Source organism: Coffea arabica, chromosome 2e (genome assembly GCF_036785885.1).
Source record: "Coffea arabica cultivar ET-39 chromosome 2e, Coffea Arabica ET-39 HiFi, whole genome shotgun sequence".
Classification (NCBI taxonomy): Eukaryota; Viridiplantae; Streptophyta; class Magnoliopsida; order Gentianales; family Rubiaceae; genus Coffea; species Coffea arabica.
In genome coordinates, this window is record NC_092313.1 from 10622752 (window position 1) to 10643673 (window position 20922).

At 35.8% G+C, this 20922-nt stretch overlaps 2 protein-coding genes and 1 long non-coding RNA gene across 3 annotated transcripts; 2 read left to right on the plus strand and 1 right to left on the minus strand.

Annotated features, from left to right (window-relative positions):
* Window positions 1-2642: 2642 nt before the first annotated feature.
* LOC113730891 (uncharacterized) lies at window positions 2643-3753 on the plus strand. Its single transcript, XR_011840209.1, has 2 exons — window positions 2643-3053; window positions 3200-3753. It is a non-coding gene; the product is annotated as an uncharacterized lncRNA (long non-coding RNA).
* Window positions 3754-5578: 1825 nt separating this feature from the next.
* Window positions 5579-9357, plus strand: LOC113730890 (vesicle-associated protein 4-2). The gene is made up of 7 exons (XM_027255870.2): window positions 5579-6121; window positions 7513-7583; window positions 7783-7864; window positions 7982-8100; window positions 8605-8682; window positions 8769-8888; window positions 9022-9357. Exons 1-7 carry the CDS (start codon window positions 5869-5871, stop codon window positions 9079-9081), a joined length of 783 nt encoding a protein of 260 aa, XP_027111671.1. The 5' UTR covers window positions 5579-5868; the 3' UTR covers window positions 9082-9357.
* Window positions 9358-16728: 7371 nt separating this feature from the next.
* LOC113730896 (sugar carrier protein C-like) lies at window positions 16729-20029 on the minus strand. The gene is made up of 4 exons (XM_027255877.2): window positions 19717-20029; window positions 19232-19554; window positions 17539-18168; window positions 16729-17418 (listed from the first exon to the last, which is right to left on the minus strand). Exons 1-4 carry the CDS (start codon window positions 19847-19849, stop codon window positions 16942-16944), a joined length of 1563 nt encoding a protein of 520 aa, XP_027111678.2. The 5' UTR covers window positions 19850-20029; the 3' UTR covers window positions 16729-16941.
* Between the last annotated feature and the right edge of the window lie 893 nt (window positions 20030-20922).

Consider the following 20922-nt stretch of genomic DNA (forward strand, 5'->3'; position numbering starts at 1 on the left):
AGCAAGCACTTAATACTATGTGAATTGACGTAAAATCTAACGAGGCAAAGATTCTTTGACAGCCTACTAGCCTAGCCTATTGTAGATTATCGAATAACTTCATAACCTCAACGCGCACCGACTCTATCAATAATAAGGAGGTTTTTTCGGTGCATTTTTTTATGTAGTGTTTGGATAGGGTATTATTTGAGATATTATTTAAAATAAATATTATAATATTTTTTATAATACAATATATATGAAATAAAAAAATAATAAAAAATATAAAAAATTGATTAAAAAATGTGTTGATAATGCAAGTCAAATATTATTTAGAAAAAATTTCAGATTTCTGTATTTTATCATGTTTTTGTTTTACTAATTACTTTTTTAATCTATATGTCACATTACAAAAAGTATTAGAATAAACAAGAATTCTTTTCTTGATTGTAATCATATGGTACAAAAAGTGGCTTAAAAAATAAAAGATAGTTAAAAAGATACTGAAGAAGATTAAATTTATAAAAAGATGACTATCTGAATTGAAAAATAAGAAAATAAATGCAATATTTCATATCCGTAAGTTAAACAGTAGATGAAAAATTTGTTATAAAAAAATGATTAAAAATATAAAAATGTTGGTTAAAAAATGTGTTGATAATGCAAGCCAAATATTATTTAGCAAAAATTTCAGATTTTATCATGTTTTTGTTTTACTAATTACTTTTTTAATCTATATGTCACATTACAAAAGTTTAATGCGATTCACTTTATTTGTTAAGATAGTTGATAATTAGTTTATGTTTTTTAGTATACAATTATTTTAATTATTTTAGTGGATTAATTAGTTTAATTAATTGAATGAATTAATTTAAAGAGGTTTGATTAAATGTATTTAATTAAGGTGCTGGGCTGACCCAGTCCGGCACCTGATCATTATAAATTTTTAAAAAGACTTTTATTATAATTTTAATATATATAATATTTTTCATCCATGCATAATTCGTTTTTTCGAGTGTCCAATATACTTCTTTATGCATCTCCACATTTGCATTGCTTCTGCTTATTGTGCGCAGAAAAGTGAACTTTCCACCATAGAAATGTAACCAATGTTTAATTCTTACCTCCACTTTAATTCCGTGGATGGAAGAATATTGTCAGAAATGCATTCTTCTGTGGCTAATTGATTAGAATATAGGTGTAAAAAAAAAATCAGACAGGTTTAAAAACAACAGATATGTTCCTTTTTTTAAAAAAAGATATCAGCCTGGCACCTGACAGATTCCCTATTTTTAAAAAAGATATCAGGTGCCTTTTTTTTAAAAAAAAAAGATGTCAGGTGCCGGACTAGGTCAGCCCAGCACCTTAATTAAATACATTTAATCAAACCTCTTTAAATTAATTCATTCAATTAATTAAACTAATTAATCCACTAAAATAATTAAAATAATTGTATACTAAAAAACATAAACTAATTATCAACTATCTTAACAAATAAAGTGAATCGCATTAAACTTTTGTAATGTGACATATAGATTAAAAAAGTAATTAGTAAAACAAAAACATGATAAAATCTGAAATTTTTGCTAAATAATATTTGGCTTGCATTATCAACACATTTTTTAACCAACATTTTTATATTTTTAATCATTTTTTTATAACAAATTTTTCATCTACTGTTTAACTTACGGATATGAAATATTGCATTTATTTTCTTATTTTTCAATTCAGATAGTCATCTTTTTATAAATTTAATCTTCTTCAGTATCTTTTTAACTATCTTTTATTTTTTAAGCCACTTTTTGTACCATATGATTACAATCAAGAAAAGAATTCTTGTTTATTCTAATACTTTTTGTAATGTGACATATAGATTAAAAAAGTAATTAGTAAAACAAAAACATGATAAAATACAGAAATCTGAAATTTTTTCTAAATAATATTTGACTTGCATTATCAACACATTTTTTAATCAATTTTTTATATTTTTTATTATTTTATTATTTCATATATATTGTATTATAAAAAATATTATAATATTTATTTTAAATAATATCTCAAATAATACCCTATCCAAACACTACATAAAAAAATGCACCGAAAAAACCTCCTTATTATTGATAGAGTCGGTGCGCGTTGAGGTTATGAAGTTATTCGATAATCTACAATAGGCTAGGCTAGTAGGCTGTCAAAGAATCTTTGCCTCGTTAGATTTTACGTCAATTCACATAGTATTAAGTGCTTGCTTGTGGGACGGAATAAAAAACTGGTGGCCATGAGAAAAGCGAAGCCAAGGGACAAGGAGGGCTAGCCAGCTTTTTTTTTTGAAGCCTGCCGATTTTTTTTTTTAACAATTTGACTGGCTGCCGGGCAGAGAGTGCCCGGCAGCCAGCATTTGCAGTCTTTGTCAGGTGCCGGGCTGACACATGTGTCTTTTATAAAAAAAAAAAAAATTTTTTTGGTGTCAGGTGCCGGGCTGAGAGAGCCCGGCACCCATAGATATATACAGAGCCAGACCCGCAAGTGTCTGAATTTTTTTTTTTACACCTATATTCTAATCAATTAGCCGTACTTGTGTAATGACTAGAGATGATGAACATTCGTACCAATAAAACTAATAAATAAATAAAAAGATGATGATAAACATGAAATGATGCAAATGTTCGATTCCATTTCAGCCACACACACACAAACTCGATAAACCCCCTCAGTTTTGAGCTTCGACCCCTCTGCCATTCTTTAGCCGGGCGCCAAGAAAATTACATTCAACCCATATGCATATATCTCTTCGTCCAAACATCTCCAAAATGAATCCTGCACTCAAATATCCTTGTAAAAGACCATGTATTTCCAATCATCTCAAGCTTCCAAAAGCTAGCATCAAAAAAGGGCAACCTAATTACACTAACACTGCTGCTTATTCGAGAAGAGAACTATCAGTAAAAGCATGCAGTCCTAGTAGTAGCGGCGGAGAGAAAAAGACTGCAAGGCGTAGCTTCTTGTCTCTAGAAGAAGCGGGGTTAGTGGAAGTATCCGGCCTCAGCCCTCATGAGCGTTTTCTATGTCGATTAACGGTATGCTTCTTCTCTTGGTACAATTACGCAAAAGTTAAAAAGGAAAAAAAAAAAAAAAAAAAAGGGGTGCCCATGCGATTTAATCTGAGCTCTAAGTGTTTAAGTTTTAGCAGTAATTTATTTAGTTTACATATGAAATGGTGCAGATATCGTCACTGAATCTGCTAAAAGTGATAGCAGAGCAGGAAGGGTGTGCGATTGAGGAGCTGAATGCGGGGAGAGTTTGTGATTGGTTTTTAAAAGATAAGCTAAAGAGGGAGCAGAATTTGGAGTCTGCGGTCCTGCAATGGGATGATGATGATGGTCCAGATTTCCAATTTTAAGCCTTATTCACGTCTACTCCTAGGTTCCTGCCAAAAACAGATGTGTCATTCCAAAATTTTCTCATGATTTGAGTTGATATTCACTGATTGCTCCTCCAAGAAATGACATAAATAAATCTTGAACAACTTCTGCAGGTGATTATTGACTAAAGGAGGATATTAATGCGTTGAGCTGTTGATGATAATTAATTAGGGGAGGCTCCTATTCTGACAGCTCAAAAGTACTCAACGATCTGTTTTAATCCTAATCCTAAACATGAGTCGCTTTTTGTTTGTTCTCCAATTGCATGTCCACGTAAAAGTGTAATGGGGTAAGGGATGATATTCGTCTATCTGGTTATATTAATTATCAATGGTAGTACCTGTTTAAGTTGGCAGATTCATGTTCTTGCGCAACTGATAGCTTTTGTAGGTTTTGGTCCACTGGACAGCTTCGGTATGGGATTCTTTCTTGGATTGCCATTTTTTTTTTATTTTTTTTAATTTTCCCCCCAAAAATGTTTGTGAGAAGTATTGCACCAAAGAACATGTAATTTTCATCAAAGTCACTTGCTCCGAGAGGTGATAATTAAACCAATGCAGTTCTATGTCCACTAAGAACAACATCCCAAACCAAACCACAATAAAGAAAAATCTCCAATTCTCACACGAGAATAACAAGAGAAGTATTGAAGTCTACCTTCAGCAGCCACTGCAGAGGGCCTTTTTTGTGTTAAAATAGAAGACTGGTTCAAAAGCAACAAGAGAATTACAGTTGTAGTCCTTTGAATTTTCAAATAGTTTCAATTTACTGGTTTCGTGTTTTAGTTCCAAGTTAAAATTATTCTCAGTACTTTAATAGTTTGTACGGTTGTTGTTTTTTAATCATAATTAACTCGAAAAAAATGACTAAAAACAAGAAGAGAAGTTACTGAACATGGGTTTGTCTATCTGTATGATAAATGGTGCATGTTAACCAGTATTTGAGACTGAAAATTTGAGGTTTTAGACTGGATCAATATTCAGGATCAATGAATCAAAGTTTGAAGTCGCCATAGAGCCAGAAGGGAAGGAGGCGGCCGCAGGATTTGAAGACGATGGAGCAGATGCTCCCAACAAATGCAGTCCAACAAGCTAATAGAATAATGCAACTTGCGCGGTATGGAAGTTTTTTTTTTTAAAAATTTTTAAATAGGTAACCAAAATTTATATGCATGAAGAAATTAATTAAATTAAGGATAATTATACCCGTGGGGTTCATTCAAACATCTCGAATTTGAACTGAAATTGCAAATGGGTTAATATTACTATTACGATCCATGGATGGATGACACGTGTGTAAATTCACCTCATCTCAATTAGATCTTGTTTGTAAAATCATCTTTTGCAAACCAAACACTACTAATCCTCCCTTTATAGAATCATATGTCTAAATCGACATTATTATTTGATTAGTAGATTCCACTGACCACATGAAAAAAAAATTAATATGATTCGGACATTCGCGGTCAAAATTCTCAAGTCAATACGCGGAGTCATTTTATTTGGTGACCCACTCTCTCCATTATACCGAAATTCCAGTGCTATAAAATATTAAAATTTGAAAACTGGTACCCATTGATCGCATAAATTTTAGACAAAAAAGGGGAGAAAGTCCAAGTGAGATTGATAAAACCGCGTGAAATTTTCATTCTTAGCCCCACTAATACCTAATTCTATTTCATCTTCCTCTCTCTCTCTCTCTCTCTTTTCTTTTTTTTTTTTTTATTGGGTACATATGATGCTTAATTGCAGTTGCATCCGTAAAGAAGAAAAAAAAATTCTTCCCTAAGAAAAGGAAAATGTTTTATTTGCACTTTTCAAAAAACTTTAAGAATCGTTCAAACAATATGTACATTATCAGCATTGAATAGATAACAATTATGTAAAATTTAAATTTAAAATTTAAAATTTAATTTTTATATATATATTATAGAAGGTGATAGTGTATAAATTATTAGTGTATATAAGTTTATTCAAACATCTTAAAAAATTTCTTGACTAAAAAATATACAATTTTCTTGATTCAACAATGTCAAAATTTCCTCCTATAAATAGATTGTCAGTGTATATAAAATTTACTCAAAATTTTAAAGAATATATCTTGACTCAGCAATATCCGATTTTCTTTATTCAGCAATGTCCAATTTTCCACGAGAAAATCTCTTTTTTCTTCCCATTTCGCGTTGCTATCAATTTCCTTGTTAAGCAATAAATTACTGCGCTTGTGTTGGTATCCCCATGAGAAATGTTAAGTATTTAACCTACTTAGGCAGCTCGTACGTAGACTCATCCGTCCATTAAGATTCTATCTTTATTCTTCTTTCTTATCTGCTTCAAATCCAACCTGTTATATTACCTACAGATTCTCCCGAAAACTTTCCCGTTAGAGAACTGATTGCCAAAGCGCCGTCGCCTCCACTTCATACTCACCGGTAAACAAGCTAAATTGTTGCTTATACCTCCGGCGAGTTATGGCAATCGCCGACAACAAGTCGGCTTCTGATGGAAAAGTCTGGGGCCTGTTTAAACTTCCCTTTCGAAGTTCCAATTCTTCTGCTTCGTCTTCGCAATATGCAAGTCAGCAGCAGCAGTACAACACACGCGCCGATGGATCGAATGCAAATGCGAGTAACAGTTCCAGCTCCGTCTCCTCTGTCGCCAGATCTCTTCTCCGTACACGACGTCGTCTGAAACTCGATCCTTCCAATAAGCTCTATTTTCCATGTAAATTACTCGCCTTTTCGTACTACTTCAAGTCAACTATTTCTTTTACGTTTTCCTACTTTGCCTATTTGGTAAAAGTTTAAGTTGTACTGTTTATCAGTGCAAATAGGTAAGAAAGTTATTAGCTGTAATTTTTTTTTTTTGGTAATTTTCGCATATAAATGTCCATATGTCTAAGTGCTTGCTTTAGCTGTTGCTGTTGGAATTTTTCCCCCTGAATATGAATTTTCAGTTAATTGTATTCGATATGAAGTGCTAAATTGGTTCACTAATTAATGATTGTTGTAGATTTCGTCAAAACAGGAATTAAACAAAGGTTTAGAGATGGTAAAAGCTTAAGTAAGTTTTTCACGTAGATTTAGCTTTTGAGGAGAAATGAGGAAGTATATGGTTCTAAAGAAGTAGTATGATTCTCTTGAGAATAATTGTAGCCTTTTAAGGTAGGCTTCGGCTTAGTTATTGTTAAAAAGCCAATGTCAAGTATATGATTGTGAGATTTCCTGTTACTGTTGTCTCTGGTGTTTCATGTGTGTGCAGTGTGCCGTTATTCCTTTTCTTTGGATGGCTATGATGGAATGGAGTTTATGCTCTGGTAAGGTTGGGGTGGGGTGTGTATAAGCCTCTTGATTCCCTAGGAAGAAAACTTCACTGGGTCAACCGATCTCTCTCTTAAAATGCAGTCAAATTAGAGAATGCGCAGAATTATAAATTTTTATTGAATGCCTTGCCTGTGTTACTATTGCTTAACTAATCTAATGGAAATAAATTTTTTACCTTTTGCTAATCATTACTTTATTTCTGCGCCCGCTTCATGGTGTTTGCTGATATTCTAGCAAAAGGACAGAATTTGTTCCACTGATTGTTTTGGCAGCAATTATTAATTGTGTCGTATTTTGTCGCTAGCTAAAAATAGCAAGAAGGCGAAGATTCGTGACAATGTGCCTTCTGTTTGGAACTGGCGCATTTGGGTGAAGAGTCGTGACATCGTGTCTTCAGTTGGGACAGGGTTACAAATGTCAAGAATCGGTCTTTAATTATTAGTTCAGCACAAGTTTTTAACTAGTTAGCATTCTGCTTTTTGTGCCTTACATGTAAATTGTTGTATACAACAACTAATCATGTTAATGATCAAACAATTTTGTAAATAAACATTGTGATACCACATGTTCATTTTGGTGTCAAATAAACATTGACCTCCTGGCTGCAAATAGTTCTCCAGTCCTTTTTCCCAATACTGATATTGAATAATCTCTTTAGATTGTTTTGGAGGTTCATTTTTGCTTTGCCTACATTTTTATGTAGTATTTGGTAACTTGGAATATTTACCTTTCTTGATTGATCTTTGTGTATTGAGTGATAGGCGTCTTTTATTTGTTTCTGCCTTTTCCCAGATGAACCTGGTAAACAAGTACGAAGTGCTATTAGGATTAAAAACACCAGCAAATCTCATGTTGCCTTCAAGGTATGTACCATGAGTACTTCTGATGCAATCTTTCAGAATATGTAAATGCTTAAAGACTGCTGATAAATGGTAGACAAATGCATTGCTTAACAGCCTCTTCCTTTTTGTTTGGTTCGAACTATCTAGATCAGAGCTCTATAACCATTTGTTTTTGTTGCTTCTTTTATCTGATTAGTGGAATTTGTCTATTTTCCTGTAGTTCCAAACAACTGCACCAAAAAGCTGTTTCATGCGACCTCCTGGAGCTATTTTAGCTCCTGGTGAGAGCATTATAGCAACAGGTAACCTGATCATTATGTTAACCAATTTGTGCTTGCTATCTACATTGCTTTTTTCCTTTTTGATAAGTGTGCTTGTGAATCTGACAAATTTGTCTTTCTTATTTTGGGTGTTTCCAGTATTCAAGTTCGTAGAGCAACCTGAAAACAATGAAAAACCTACTGATCAGAGGAACAGGGTGAAGTTTAAAATCATGAGCCTAAAGGTGAAGGAACCCATGGATTACGTACCTGAGCTGGTATCGACATTCGTTCTTTCTATGCCTTTTATCCTTTATCTTTGCTTTGCTGTTTGGCTATAAGTGAAAAAAATGGAGCGACTTTCAGTTAACCACGCTTTTGTTTATTTCAATTGAGATATGTTATCTTGGTGGGCGAACTGAAAAACGTTCTTTGAAGCCACTATCTACTTTAGATTATTTTTGAGTGTCGACTTCTAAATCCATAATCACTAATGGTAACTTTAATATGCTAGGCCTTAGCCATAATTAGGTTCTGATATTTTGAGGAAAAAAAAAAAAGAAATTGGCAGTCAGCTTACTTCATTCACTATAAAAGTGACTTGTGGATCACTACCCAGCTTTTTACGCATGCATGTATGCAATATCTCGTTCACATTTATATTAGTAACCAGCAAGATGTGGTAACCGGTATGTTTTCCTTGGTTTTTACGAAACAGAAAAAAGCCTCATTTTGGGATTTTTCCTATACATTCTTGTCATTTTTCGTGTTTGTGGGCTCAGTTTGATGAGCAGAAGGATCAAGTGGCTGTGGAGCAGATACTGCGGGTCGTTTTTCTAGATGTAGAACGTCCAAGTCCTGTAAGCCAATATTAATTCCGACCTTATTAACAACTCTAATGACATAGACGATAATAAGTACTTAATAAATCTGTTAATTTTGCTAGGCACTAGAAAAACTGAAACGCCAGTTGGCAGAGGCAGAGGCTGCGCTTGAGGCTCGCAAGAAGCCTCCAGAAGACACAGGTCCAAAGATTATAGGTGAAGGACTGGTTATTGATGAATGGGTGAGCAATCTTCTAACATTCTTCTATAATCATATGACCCTTTGTTTGCGCATCTTCTATAATATTTACTGCCAACTGTGTTTTTAGTGAAATAAATACTCACTTTTGCTTTCTTGCTTGCATTTACTTTCAGAAAGAGCGAAGAGAAAGATACCTTGCTCGACAGCAAGTTGAAGGGGTAGACTCTTTGTAAATTATGAAGTGTGTATCTGGTTTTACTATGTTAAAGCATCCTGTATTTGCCGTGACTGGTTTGAAGATATCAGTGGACAGTCAAATGTAAAAAATGCTAGTGTGCAGTCCTGTAACTTGAGGCGCTACAACATTTGGTTCTTGTGGATAGCGTGGTTTGTTTTGTAGAAGGCCGAAAATGCCTATCCAGCCGAATGTAATCCAAACCTCAGAGAATCAAATTCTCTTGGGTTAAGGCATGAGTTGCAAATTTTATGAATGAATTTATGGTTTTCAATTATTGAGACTATGACCTTGACCTCCTTAGCTTTTCCTTTCTCGTGAAAAGCTATTTCCTATTTGAAACTAAAAGGATAAGTTGCAAATCTTATGACCGAAATTGTAAGTTTCATTGTTGAGCCTGCATCGAAAGAGTGCACCTTGATGTCCTTAGGTGTCACTCTGAACTGGTACAGCTTATTTTTATGAGTATGTATCGCTCCATCTAATTGTGGTTCTTTGTATCATCAGAAAATAGGAGACAGTGCAAGGTGCATGTGTTTGAAAAAAGAAAAATGCAAGAGAGTTACAAGGGGAAAAGCCTGATCAACCCGATAAGCAATGTACTTGTGATGCATTGTTACGAAATCAATCCATTATGGCAATGTTATGCTTTGGGTCTTAAAATTTTGCTTCAATTTTATACATTTGTATACATATGTCCTAGAAAATAGAAATCACACTGGAAAATGCAATAATTCAGCCTCAGTAAGAACTGCGACGTAGTAGCCGAAAAAGGCATTGGGGGACGGTCCAAGCACACAGAAACATATTTGGACCATTTAACTAAGTTTGGGCATTGGGTGGGCTGTCGACAACCTGTGTTAACAGAGAGCTAGAGGCCCCATGATGACTCGGGAGTGAATTTTTGCAGGTTTGTGGTCCTTTTGAATTACTTTTTTAATGCAATGAGAGAAAATTCGGTAAAAAAAAAAAAAGAAAAATGGACTACCTAACTGTGGCTTGTGAGCCCAGTTTTTTTTTTTTTTTTTGGGAAAATAAAAAATCATAATTTTAAGATGTAAAAGGACATCTGAATTGGAAAAAATAAAGGGAAAAAAAAGCAATGGCGTAAAATGAAAGAACGGAAGGCACCTCATAGTTTCAATAGTCATGATAATTGTTTTAAGGGGAAAGCAAAACTTCATCGTGGAGTTGAACCGGCAAGCTAGGCTCATTAGATTTTTATTTTTTGTGAAAAAAAGGATGGATTTGGCTCTAGTAACCACCATGGGACAAGACATGATTCCGAATCATGGATAGTACAATTCTCACACCTACAACACATGCTTCCAAATTATAGATAGCCACCAACACAATTTTCACATTTGCAGTGAAATTGAACATACTATCTTTTATAAGGAAGTGACATATTCTTATCAATTAAGTCAACTTGTGTTTTTTTTTTTTTTTTTTTTTTTTTTTTTGTCAACACAGGGGTGTCCGGGTCAAGACCCGAAGGGGGCCCGACTAATCCCCTGCGCCTGAAGTACCCCGCCCCCCAAGAGCACCCAGGCGGTATGTGAGGTCAGACTCGAACCTGTGCCACCCCGAAGATTACCCCCGAGGCTCACCAGCCGAGCTGACCCCGAGGGGCATTAAGTCAACTTGTGTTGATAAGGCAAAATTAAATAGATTTCGTGACATATCTGCTAGAAAATAAATGGATCTTATGGAAACACCAAATTTTCGGCACTTTTGTCACATTTTCCATCGCTTTTTTGCTTGCAGATAGGTTGTTTTGATAATTTCTATTTATTCTTCAGGTTCCTATTTATGTCAATTTATGCCCCCCTAAAAAATTAAAAGATGTTGAATTCTATTTATTTGTATCTCTCGCATATTTCAACTTCTCTAGATTCGACCTCAACTGACTAAATTAAACATTAACATTCTTTTTTAACCAAACAAGAGGAAAAAAAAAGAAGATGAAGAAATAGAATCTAATTCATTTAGATACCCTATCTAAATTCTATCCATCTATTTTATAGACGGGGTGTATCCCATTGAAGTGGAAAACAATATGTAATTATTATGATCTAAACTACAAATATGAATGTCGCTGTACAACTAAAAAACAGAACTAGCAGAGACAAAATTGGTGATATGTCGCCGTACAACTACGAAAAGTGAGGTAGATATCCAACAATCAATAGTCAGACAAAATAGGTCAGTTTTCAAGCCACTAGATATTTCTAAAACCACTGTCCCTGGCCAACTGATTATCTTCCTAGAAGTCCTATATATCAACAATTGGTCACTCGATCTTAAGTATTGAATGAAGGACAAGAATTTGTAAGGGAACTGTTGATTGAATTGATCAAATAAATGAGTTATGTAAGCAGAGTTTCTAGGGGGGAAACTGGTACAGTTGTCCAGGGCCAAGAGGACCAATGCTCCAAATACAGCAGCTCTAGCTTTTTCGGTCTTCCTCCAAGTTGGCGTAGCAAAAGGACCTCTCGTGCCAGCAGTATTGTGCAAGAAGATGCAAGAATTTCGAGAGCAGGTGGTCAGGGAGAAGAAGAAGATAGGAAAAAGCTGGTGGATGAGTCTTTTCAGAAGGTCATGTTTTTGAATTGCTGGTCACAGAGCTAGCATTTTTAGACTTAATATTCGAGCAACTACAATTGTGTCGAAAGGAATAAATGTGACTACAGCAATGAGATTCAAGACAATTTCATTACCATTGATGTTTTGCTGCATTATTATTTATTTAGATGTTTGGCAACCAATTCCACTCTAAACTAGTACATAATAGCTGCAAAATACCTTAAAAAGCTCATGTTTTCAGAGCCATCTCAAGTTTGCGACACGCCCTGTTTGATCTCCTCTATAGTCTATACGTGAAGCCCACAAATGATGTGGCCAAATTTGCTGTGATAAGAGTAGTATTCGCTCAGCGGCCTTTTCTATTCTAGTCAATAGAGGCCAAATTTCCTCATGCGGTGAAAATCATGAGAGATTACTACTATTAGTTAGATTCTGCAGTTATAATGTCAGACAGCAGTATTTCTCAAATCCCTCCTTGTACTTCTCCTGTCTCCACCTTGACATGGTTTCTTTGTTGTCACCGGCTCCAATGATTAGATAACAATGCAATTGTTTTTTTCCTTGTTTTCTGGTTCATTCAAGATAACAATAATGCAATTTGGCATGCGTTGGCTCTGCTCATGAAACTTGTAGTACTATAAACTTGTAGTGAAAATATCAATGAGTTTGTTTGGATAGAAGGTTATTTGAAATATTTATTTGAGATAATTACTGTAGCACATTTTATGATGTGATGTATGTGAGATGAAAAAGTGGTTGAAAATTGTGTTTATGGCGTAAGTAGAAAAAAATTTGAAATTTTGTATCAAGGAGGTGGATGTATAAGATGGCCAAAGCCACCGAATTTGTGAACATGGCTGCTTTTATCTGGCTTCTTTTCATTATCACGTCGGCTGATATTGGATTTGGATGGACCGGACCATTCATGGTAAGTCTTGGCATATATACAATCCATCCACGATCCCTACTGGTTTTCTCCTTCAGTATTTCCGTCCCCTAATGATCATCATAATGATGCAAAAATATCCAATCACTTGTTAACATTTTCAGATTTGAATTTCATATGACAAGACTTTCTTTGTATCGTTCGTTCTGCTGTTGAAATTAAGTGTTAGTGCACAATCAAGTCCAAAATGCGATCAAGCGATGGGTGTGAAAAGTGGAGATACTTGTTTGTTTCTCCGTGTCCCAGAATTTCCACATTATCTCTATCGCATTCTTTGGTGCAATGAATCCCAATCTCAACCACTCCTACAATAGTTAGCCATGAAGACAAATTTAAAATTCTATTTGAGTGTAGGTTAAGGGATTAAATCCTTTGGTCTACATTCTAATATCCAGACTTTCTTGAAAATATTTTGTCAGTGTACATAGGAACCCTTCTGGACCAATGGTGTGGTTCGCCAAGTTTCCCTCGATCTATTTAGGTCTCCTTCCCCTAATGTACATTAGAAGTAATTGTAACATAGAATCTACAGTGTCGGCGGAAAAAGAAAAAAAAAACGAGAGAACCCCAATCTCAACTGTTCTAGACTCTTTATAGGCCAGTGGCCCGGCGTTAATGGACGTTCAGATTGAGCCCAATACATGTGGCCTACTTGAGCTAAATTCCTACTTCTGCAGATGCCGGAAGCCCTTAATCGCTTATTAAATAGGCTGAATGGGCCTTTCATGAGGTTCATGCATTTCCTTCGAGGAGAAACGTTTTCTTAAATAGGCTGAATGTGTGTTATCATCAACCCAACCAATTATGAGATAACGAATCAATTCCTCATTCAACCACCTCTCCTTTGGACAAAGGCACAAAGTCGATAACGAGACTTTTTTTTGCCCTTTTCTTCACCTTTTTTTTCTCTTTGGCTCGAAAGTGGGAAACAAGATTCTAGCAACATTGTGGTTCCGAATGCTTCCCTCTATGAAAAAAGTTTAATCTTGGAAGATAACTACGTACGAAAAGCAGCTTCCAAAGCCAAGCACTACGTCTTTACGTCTCCTTTTCGTCTAGCCTTTCAATGCTTTTTCACGGGAATGAACCCCCCGCCCGCATATACACACACATCTATATATACAATGTATATGCATCTTTAACTATATATTCAAATTCTCAATCTCAATCATATCTATTAGTATTTTTTTAACACTAAATCAAAGTCTCATCATTTTGTTATTTTGCCTAAAAGATATATAAAAAAAAGAAGAAGCTATATTGAAGCTTGGTATGTACGTTTCAAGAAGAAAAGAGACCGTGTATTCATTCATGTTTGTATCAGAATTCACCATATATAGTGAAGAAAAGATCCAAAGGAAAAGGAGCCATTAATGTATCCCTACTTGCTTCCTTGCAGTCGTGAGAATATGCTATATTTGCTGATTAATGGCGAACAAGAACAAACCACACAACTGCCTCCTCTCAAAAATCATCCTTATCCAAAAATTAGTATCAATTGCAAAAGTTTGGTTGCAAGATGCAAAGGTGTTGTCCAATTGGAAAGCTGTTCGTGGAATCATGTGATTCATCTTTTCAATCCGTATTTGCAGAACCGTGACTTGGGGCTGAGTTTCCAACTTCCTACGTTCTTTATCCAATGGCATTTAAACCAGCAAGGGTGGTTATGTGAACAATATCGTGACCAAATTAATTTAGCCATCCGTCCTTTGATTCCCAGATATAACACCAATGCAATGAAGATCAACATTATTGTTCTTTGTCACGAAAAGGGCACTTTAGCCTAATTATTGTTACATGGAAAAAGTTGAAGATGGTGACTCGGTTAGTCTAATCTGAAACGTGAGTTTTTTTTTTCTTTCCCTTTTTGTTTCCACTTGTACATTGTGAAATTGTTCGGAAATGGATATCATGGCCTTAGGGCCTCCATGAATCATGATCAGAAAGAGCAACTTTCGGAATTTCTGTTCTCTGTCGTCCATTACCTGACAATGCAGTTTCCTTAAGTTCGGTTTCTAATGGATAATGTTTGGATAAAAGGTTTTTAGAAAAATTCTATAGAGTTTTAGTTTAGTATAAGACGTAGCACTCATCCATATAGTGTTCACTAAAAATATTTGATGCCATTAGGAGAAGTATTTTAATGATTCCTTTTGTATACAACAAAATTAGTAGCCATTGAAAAATTAGTGGTAACCAAAAACAGATGAAATGAAAACCAAACGGCCGATGGCAAATCAATAAGACTAGTGTAATTTATCGAGATTCTGAGGGCCGGTACGGAACAAAAAGGAGGAGGTTGACCTCTTCAACTTTTCCTTCCTTTTCTATTCTTTAGCCTTGGATTTTTGTAATTTTGTTTTTGACAAGAAGAAAGATATTCCCTCCTACCTTAAGCAGTTAATAATTTGAATTCAAATTGTATGTCAATACTTTGCTTTTAAAAAAAAATTTTAAATATCAATGGGAGGTCTTGATTCTCAAATTTGGAACCTTTCGCCTATGCTTTGTCTCTCGTACCACCTAACTCATCTTTCCACTTTTTAAAATGTCTCAAGTTGATTAGAATTGATCAAATTGTTTTAGTGGACTCCAATTAAGGGTGTCAACGGGTCAGGTTTGGATCAAATTTTATAGTTTCGGATCCGGACCCATTTTTATGTAGTAGATATGAACCCGACCCGTATACTCGACGGGTCTTGACTTTAGAGTTCGAAACTGGGTCCGACGAGTCCGGGTTGCATCCGGGTCTAAAAGGTCCAAATATAAATATTTTAAAATTAAATAAAAAATCAATCACAAATCTAATCTCCAAACTTAAATAAATCAAATTACAAAACTAAATCACAAATAACTCGTAATAGTTAATCTGAAACTAACCACAAATCATTCTACAAAGTCATTACTAAATTGTTAATTTGGTAAAAGAATGTATTTAGAAATATTTATATTTTATAATTATTAATATATTGTTCGGATCCGGGTCGAATACGGGTCGGAATCTTATATTCCATATCCGATCCGTTTTTGTTAGAGTAAATGGATCCAGATTCGGGTTCGAGTATCAGAATTATTTTTCAACTCAAACTCGAAAAAACTTATCGGATCTGGATCGAATCCGGGTCCAAACCCGACCCATTGACAGTCTTAACTCCAATCTCCTAATAAAAATAATCTCTCTCCCTCTCTCTCTCTCTCTTCTTATTTGGAAAGTGTCCTAAATTTTGCAAATACCTATCAAAATTTCTAGCAGTTGGGCAGTGGGACATGGAAGGCTGCAACTTCAATGCCTGATGCCTTGTATTTTCTATCTTCTTTACTATAATAGTGCCATACTCGTGTAACCCAAGTACTTATTTCTGCCTAGTTTTTGACTTTTTTTTTTCCCCGGAGGGGAAGATAAAATAAAACAGTCATGTTATCCCTGCCATGACCAGTTCAATATGGTGGTGAGTTTCGGTGCCATAATGCCTTCCCATGGCCTGCATTTGTAAGGAGCGGAAGTACTCGCTTTTCCTGTGTTACAGTATTCTGGTAGAAACATAAATGCAGACAATAGAAAAATGTGGGATTTTCCCCACGTTTTGTAGCTATTGACACCTCTATCTCCATAAATACAATTATCTTCTTCACCCCAAAAAAAAAAAACCAAGAAAAAAAGTGGGTTTTTGGTTGGTACAAAAGGGGCAATTTGAGTATATGACCTCAATAGTGGGCTAAGCTAACCGTTGGGAAAAGCCTAGCAAAGTGCTGTTTGAATGTCCCGCAAGAAAAGCAAATACAACAGGATTGAAACCGGGAAACATGCATTCTGCACCTCGAAACACTTTCCTTGCTTAAGCAAGGTTTTAGCACCGAATCGATTTGGCTAAATTCTATCTTTAAGGGGAACCTACCGTTCGATCTTTGATAGTTTGGTTTGGAGCTCATTTTTTGAAAGCATAATTGCTTGCATTGCAACAGAATTTTGTGGATCGATGAAAGATGTGGACGGTTTCTTGCTTCCTTTTTGTTGATTGGTGTTTTTTCTCCAGAAGGGATACAATAGACAAGAACATTATTACAGTCACTATGGAGGATTAAAATCGATAAAATAAAGCTAGCAAAGAGGGCTGGTAAAACATAACACAATTTACATATAACATTTTGATGTTGGAATTCAACAGTGTCTAATGCTAACATATTTAAATTTGAAAACACTTCTATATATCACTGTCAATCAATTATAACAGCAGAAGGGACAAATTTATACTTCCTAACTGAATAAAAACAATGCAGCTTCTTCGTCCTCTTCACTGAGTAATTTATAATTCATCTGGCCCTTTTTTATACTCGCTTGGTCGGCCCCAGCTCAACGTCCTTGATACCTCCATTGGGATAATCACCTTCTGTCACGTACCTGGACCAAAACCAGTGCTGCTTCCAGACCATATGCATCTCTTCAATTGGTATGTTCTTAGTCTCAGGCAAGAAGAAGTATATGAAGATGGTCATTATCAGGACAAATCCCCCAAAGAAGAGGAACAGCCCAAACTTCATGTGACAAAGCATATTCAAGAACACTTGGGCCACCAGAAAAGTGAAGAGCATGTTCACTGAAACGTTAACACTCTGAGCAGCAGACCTGATCTCAAGTGGGAAAATCTCACTAGGCACCAGCCATCCAAGGGGTCCCCAAGACCAAGCAAATCCAGCGACGTATATGCATATGAACAGCACCACCACAACTGCATACCACTTTGGTAAATGGCCAGCAACTCCATTGACACCAAACTTCACACCGATGCAAATTGACACGATGATCTGCGAATCAAGCAAAGTTATTCAAGTGTTAAAACCAGAACCAGAACCGTTTTCTTCGATTCCAAAAGAGAATTAGGCATTAATTGGGTGATTTTTTTTCGGTGGGGGGCGGGGGGGTACCTGGCAGATGAGCATTTGTACGCCACCTTCAAGGAAAAGCGCTCTCCTACCCCATTTATCCACACCGTAAATCGAAACCATAGTTGCAACAACATTCACAATTCCAGTAATTACAGCAGACATAAGAGAAGCGTTGCTTTTAAATCCAATTGTTTGGAAAAGCACAGGAGCATAGAACATAATCACGTTAATCCCAGTAAACTGTTGAAAGAATGGAATGGCGATGGCCATCGTAAGTTGTGGCCTGTACTTCCTCTGCAAGATGTTCCTCCAGGGGTGTTCCACCATCTTGGAGGCCTCACTGGCTGCAACCAAGTCATTGAACTCTTCATCAACGTTGTCAATACCCCTGATTCTTATCAGCCTGGCTTTGGCTTCATTTGTTTGTCCGCGTTCGATCATTGAGTTAGGTGTCTCCGGAAGGATTAGTGATCCAACTGTTATGATCAGGGCCGGCACCATTGCACCTCCCAAACTCAGTCGCCAACCCCATCCGCCTTTAATTTTTGCAAAGAAGTAATTCAACACATTTGCCACCAGAATACCAATCGTGATGGACAATTGAAACCCAATGTTCAATGCGCCTCTGTACTTGTAGGGAGCCATTTCAGACAGGTACAAAGGCACAGACTGTAGAAAAGAAAACCAGTAAAAATGTCAATTTCATAACTGCTAGCTAACTTTTTACTCGTATATTTTCATCATACATTAAAATTACTGGAAAACAGATTCAAAAATGTCAAAAAAAATAAAAAGGATGCCGTGGTCTAAGGGACCTCATGTTCTCGTCGTATTTCGAGGAGGAGGACAACAATTTTATAATTGAAGCCAAGAAAAACAGAAAAGGGGCCTTTCATTTTCAATTCAATTTGTCACTTTTTGCAAATATTAAACGCCGTTGCCATCACTGGTAACTAAGGTGGGGAGGTGAGGGCCCTCTGCAGAAGTCATATGCGAAGAAAAACGTGCACACCTACAAGTATCACCCAACCATTTACCAAGAAAAAAAATGGTGTTTCATTTTTTTCCACAACCATAAAAATGATGGATTGCTATTTTATTCAACTGAGTCGACCCCATGAAAGACTTGACTGAAAAATTCTACAGCTCATCAAATCTTGAATTTATACCAGTGTAGGTATCGTAGCAAAAATTAAGCGAAATAGCCAGCCTGATTTTAGCCCAAGACGACTAGATTGGTACTCATTCCATTGCTGTCCTGCGTGTCAATAACTTAACCTACTTAAATCGCATGATCTGTGCAATAAACTCCGAATCAGATCTGGGACACAGCTTTTTGACCAACAACTTGTAAGTTCGCAAGTCAATTTTTGGTTCAAAACCTCTATACTAACCATACAAGGAACAAACCAAAAACTGAAAAAAAAAAAAAAAAAAAATCTTGAGACAGCCAAACAAGCCCTCAAAATTAGAAGATGCGAATTTTTAGAAAAAGGAATTTTTTTTTTTTTTAAAAAAAAAGGTTCTTTGTTCCGCATAAACAACTCATACCACATCAAAACAGAACAGACCAAGGGGCCATCAGAACATGCAAATCTCTTTATCCGAACCCAAAGAATTCCACAACTTTTGCACACCAAACTCCGAAACTCACACTGAAAAAAGGAGGTAAAAGAAAGGATGATTTTGTTCTCGAGTAAAAAGGAGAATCTGAACTAAACTATATTATTACCTGATTGGCAAATCCAATACCAAAACCAAGGAGAATACGACCGACAATCAGCATCCAAACCTTCCGAGCAAAGCCATTGACCAAAGCCCCGGCGAGAAACAGAACTCCCCCGAAAAGCATTGACAACTTCCTCCCCATTCTCCTGGTCACAGTTGAAGCCACAAGGGATGAAGCCAGTGCAGCCAAGTACAAAGACGACGTGAACATGGTTAGAGTTTCACTGTCAAATTTGCAGTACTGGTTTGTTGACTTGTCATTATTCTTTTTGTCATATACTGATCGGAAGAACTTATGCAGAAACGAATCCATGGATGTCACCCCACCTGCATCAATATTCAGTCCAATCCATGATCAGTTAAAATCATAATCAAAACTAACAAAATTTTTTTTCTTCAAATAAGGAAAAAAAAGAAAAAGAAAAGAAAGAAAACAGTTTTGGGAGGCGTTATGTTATTTTTTCCAGCAGGACATGGATAAATGCAGACCTGAAATTCCAATATCGTAACCGAAGATCAATCCACCCATGGCTGCGACGACGCATGTTACGGTAACAAAAAGAGTAAGGTTTCCGGGATATGCTTTCCCTCCGTCGGGACCTACGAAGCCACCTCCGGCCATGTTTTGGCAGTTCTTCTAAGCCTAACCAACTCTACAATATTATCAACACAAGTTATGCAGAAACAAGTTTCTCACAGAAAATTGATGAAGGGCTGATGGAGAGAAGGACTAATATAGTATAAGGGAGACCAGAAAGAAATAAATATGTGACGGCTTAGAAAAAGGAACCAGTAATGGGAGGTCTTGCAAGGGAGTTGTAGGGAGTATATATAGATGGAAAGAGTGTGCAAGTATTTCGTAAGCCGACGAGAATTTAGCTGTCAATAAAAAGATGAAGGCCTATTTTATCGTATTTTATCAGATTAAACCATTCGTCCCAAGGATTATAATTATTATGGTAATAGAATTATCTTGGGTTAGTATACAAGACAAGTGGACCCAAAAAGCAAAAGGAAGAAAACAAAAAGTCCTTAATTGTAACGGTACTAAAGAGTGTATCTTTCAATATTCTTTGTCCAATTGGGATGTAAAATAATTGGGTAATCTTTGGCTTAATTTTGTGGCATTGCAATGTGGATAAGATATGAACCGAAAGATTAGACTTCTACCGTCCAAGTAATCATAGATCTTTTACAGTTCATAGGACAGTGGGAACTCGGATTTCGGAGAGTTGCTGCAAATTGCAAATTGCAAATTGAAGCTGGGAAGTTGCCATCTTGGATTTGCTGGCATGGACACATCAGTGTTTAGTCATCGTGTTTTTTTTTTTTTTTATCTTTATCTTACAAAGTTGGGAGTGGACTGAAATCTAAAAGTCTTCACATAAAAAAAAATTGTTTTTCACAGGGACTTTTTTTCCCTGTACTTCTTAATTATAAAGGCCTTAAGGTTGTGTTTGAATTATAATTTTTTGAAATTTTAATAGAAAATGTATTGCAGTGATTCAAGTGCATTAAAGAGAGGTAGGAAAATTGCAATCCAAACGCAAATTTCAGAGTGTGTCAACATCACTAGTGGATTAAAGAGGGGTAGGAAAAGCTAAAAGCTTTTGCAGAGCAGGAACAACTTGTAGGCTCTTAATGCATTGACCTCAAATCACGAAGATTTCGATGACTCGAAAATCTTAGGTTCAA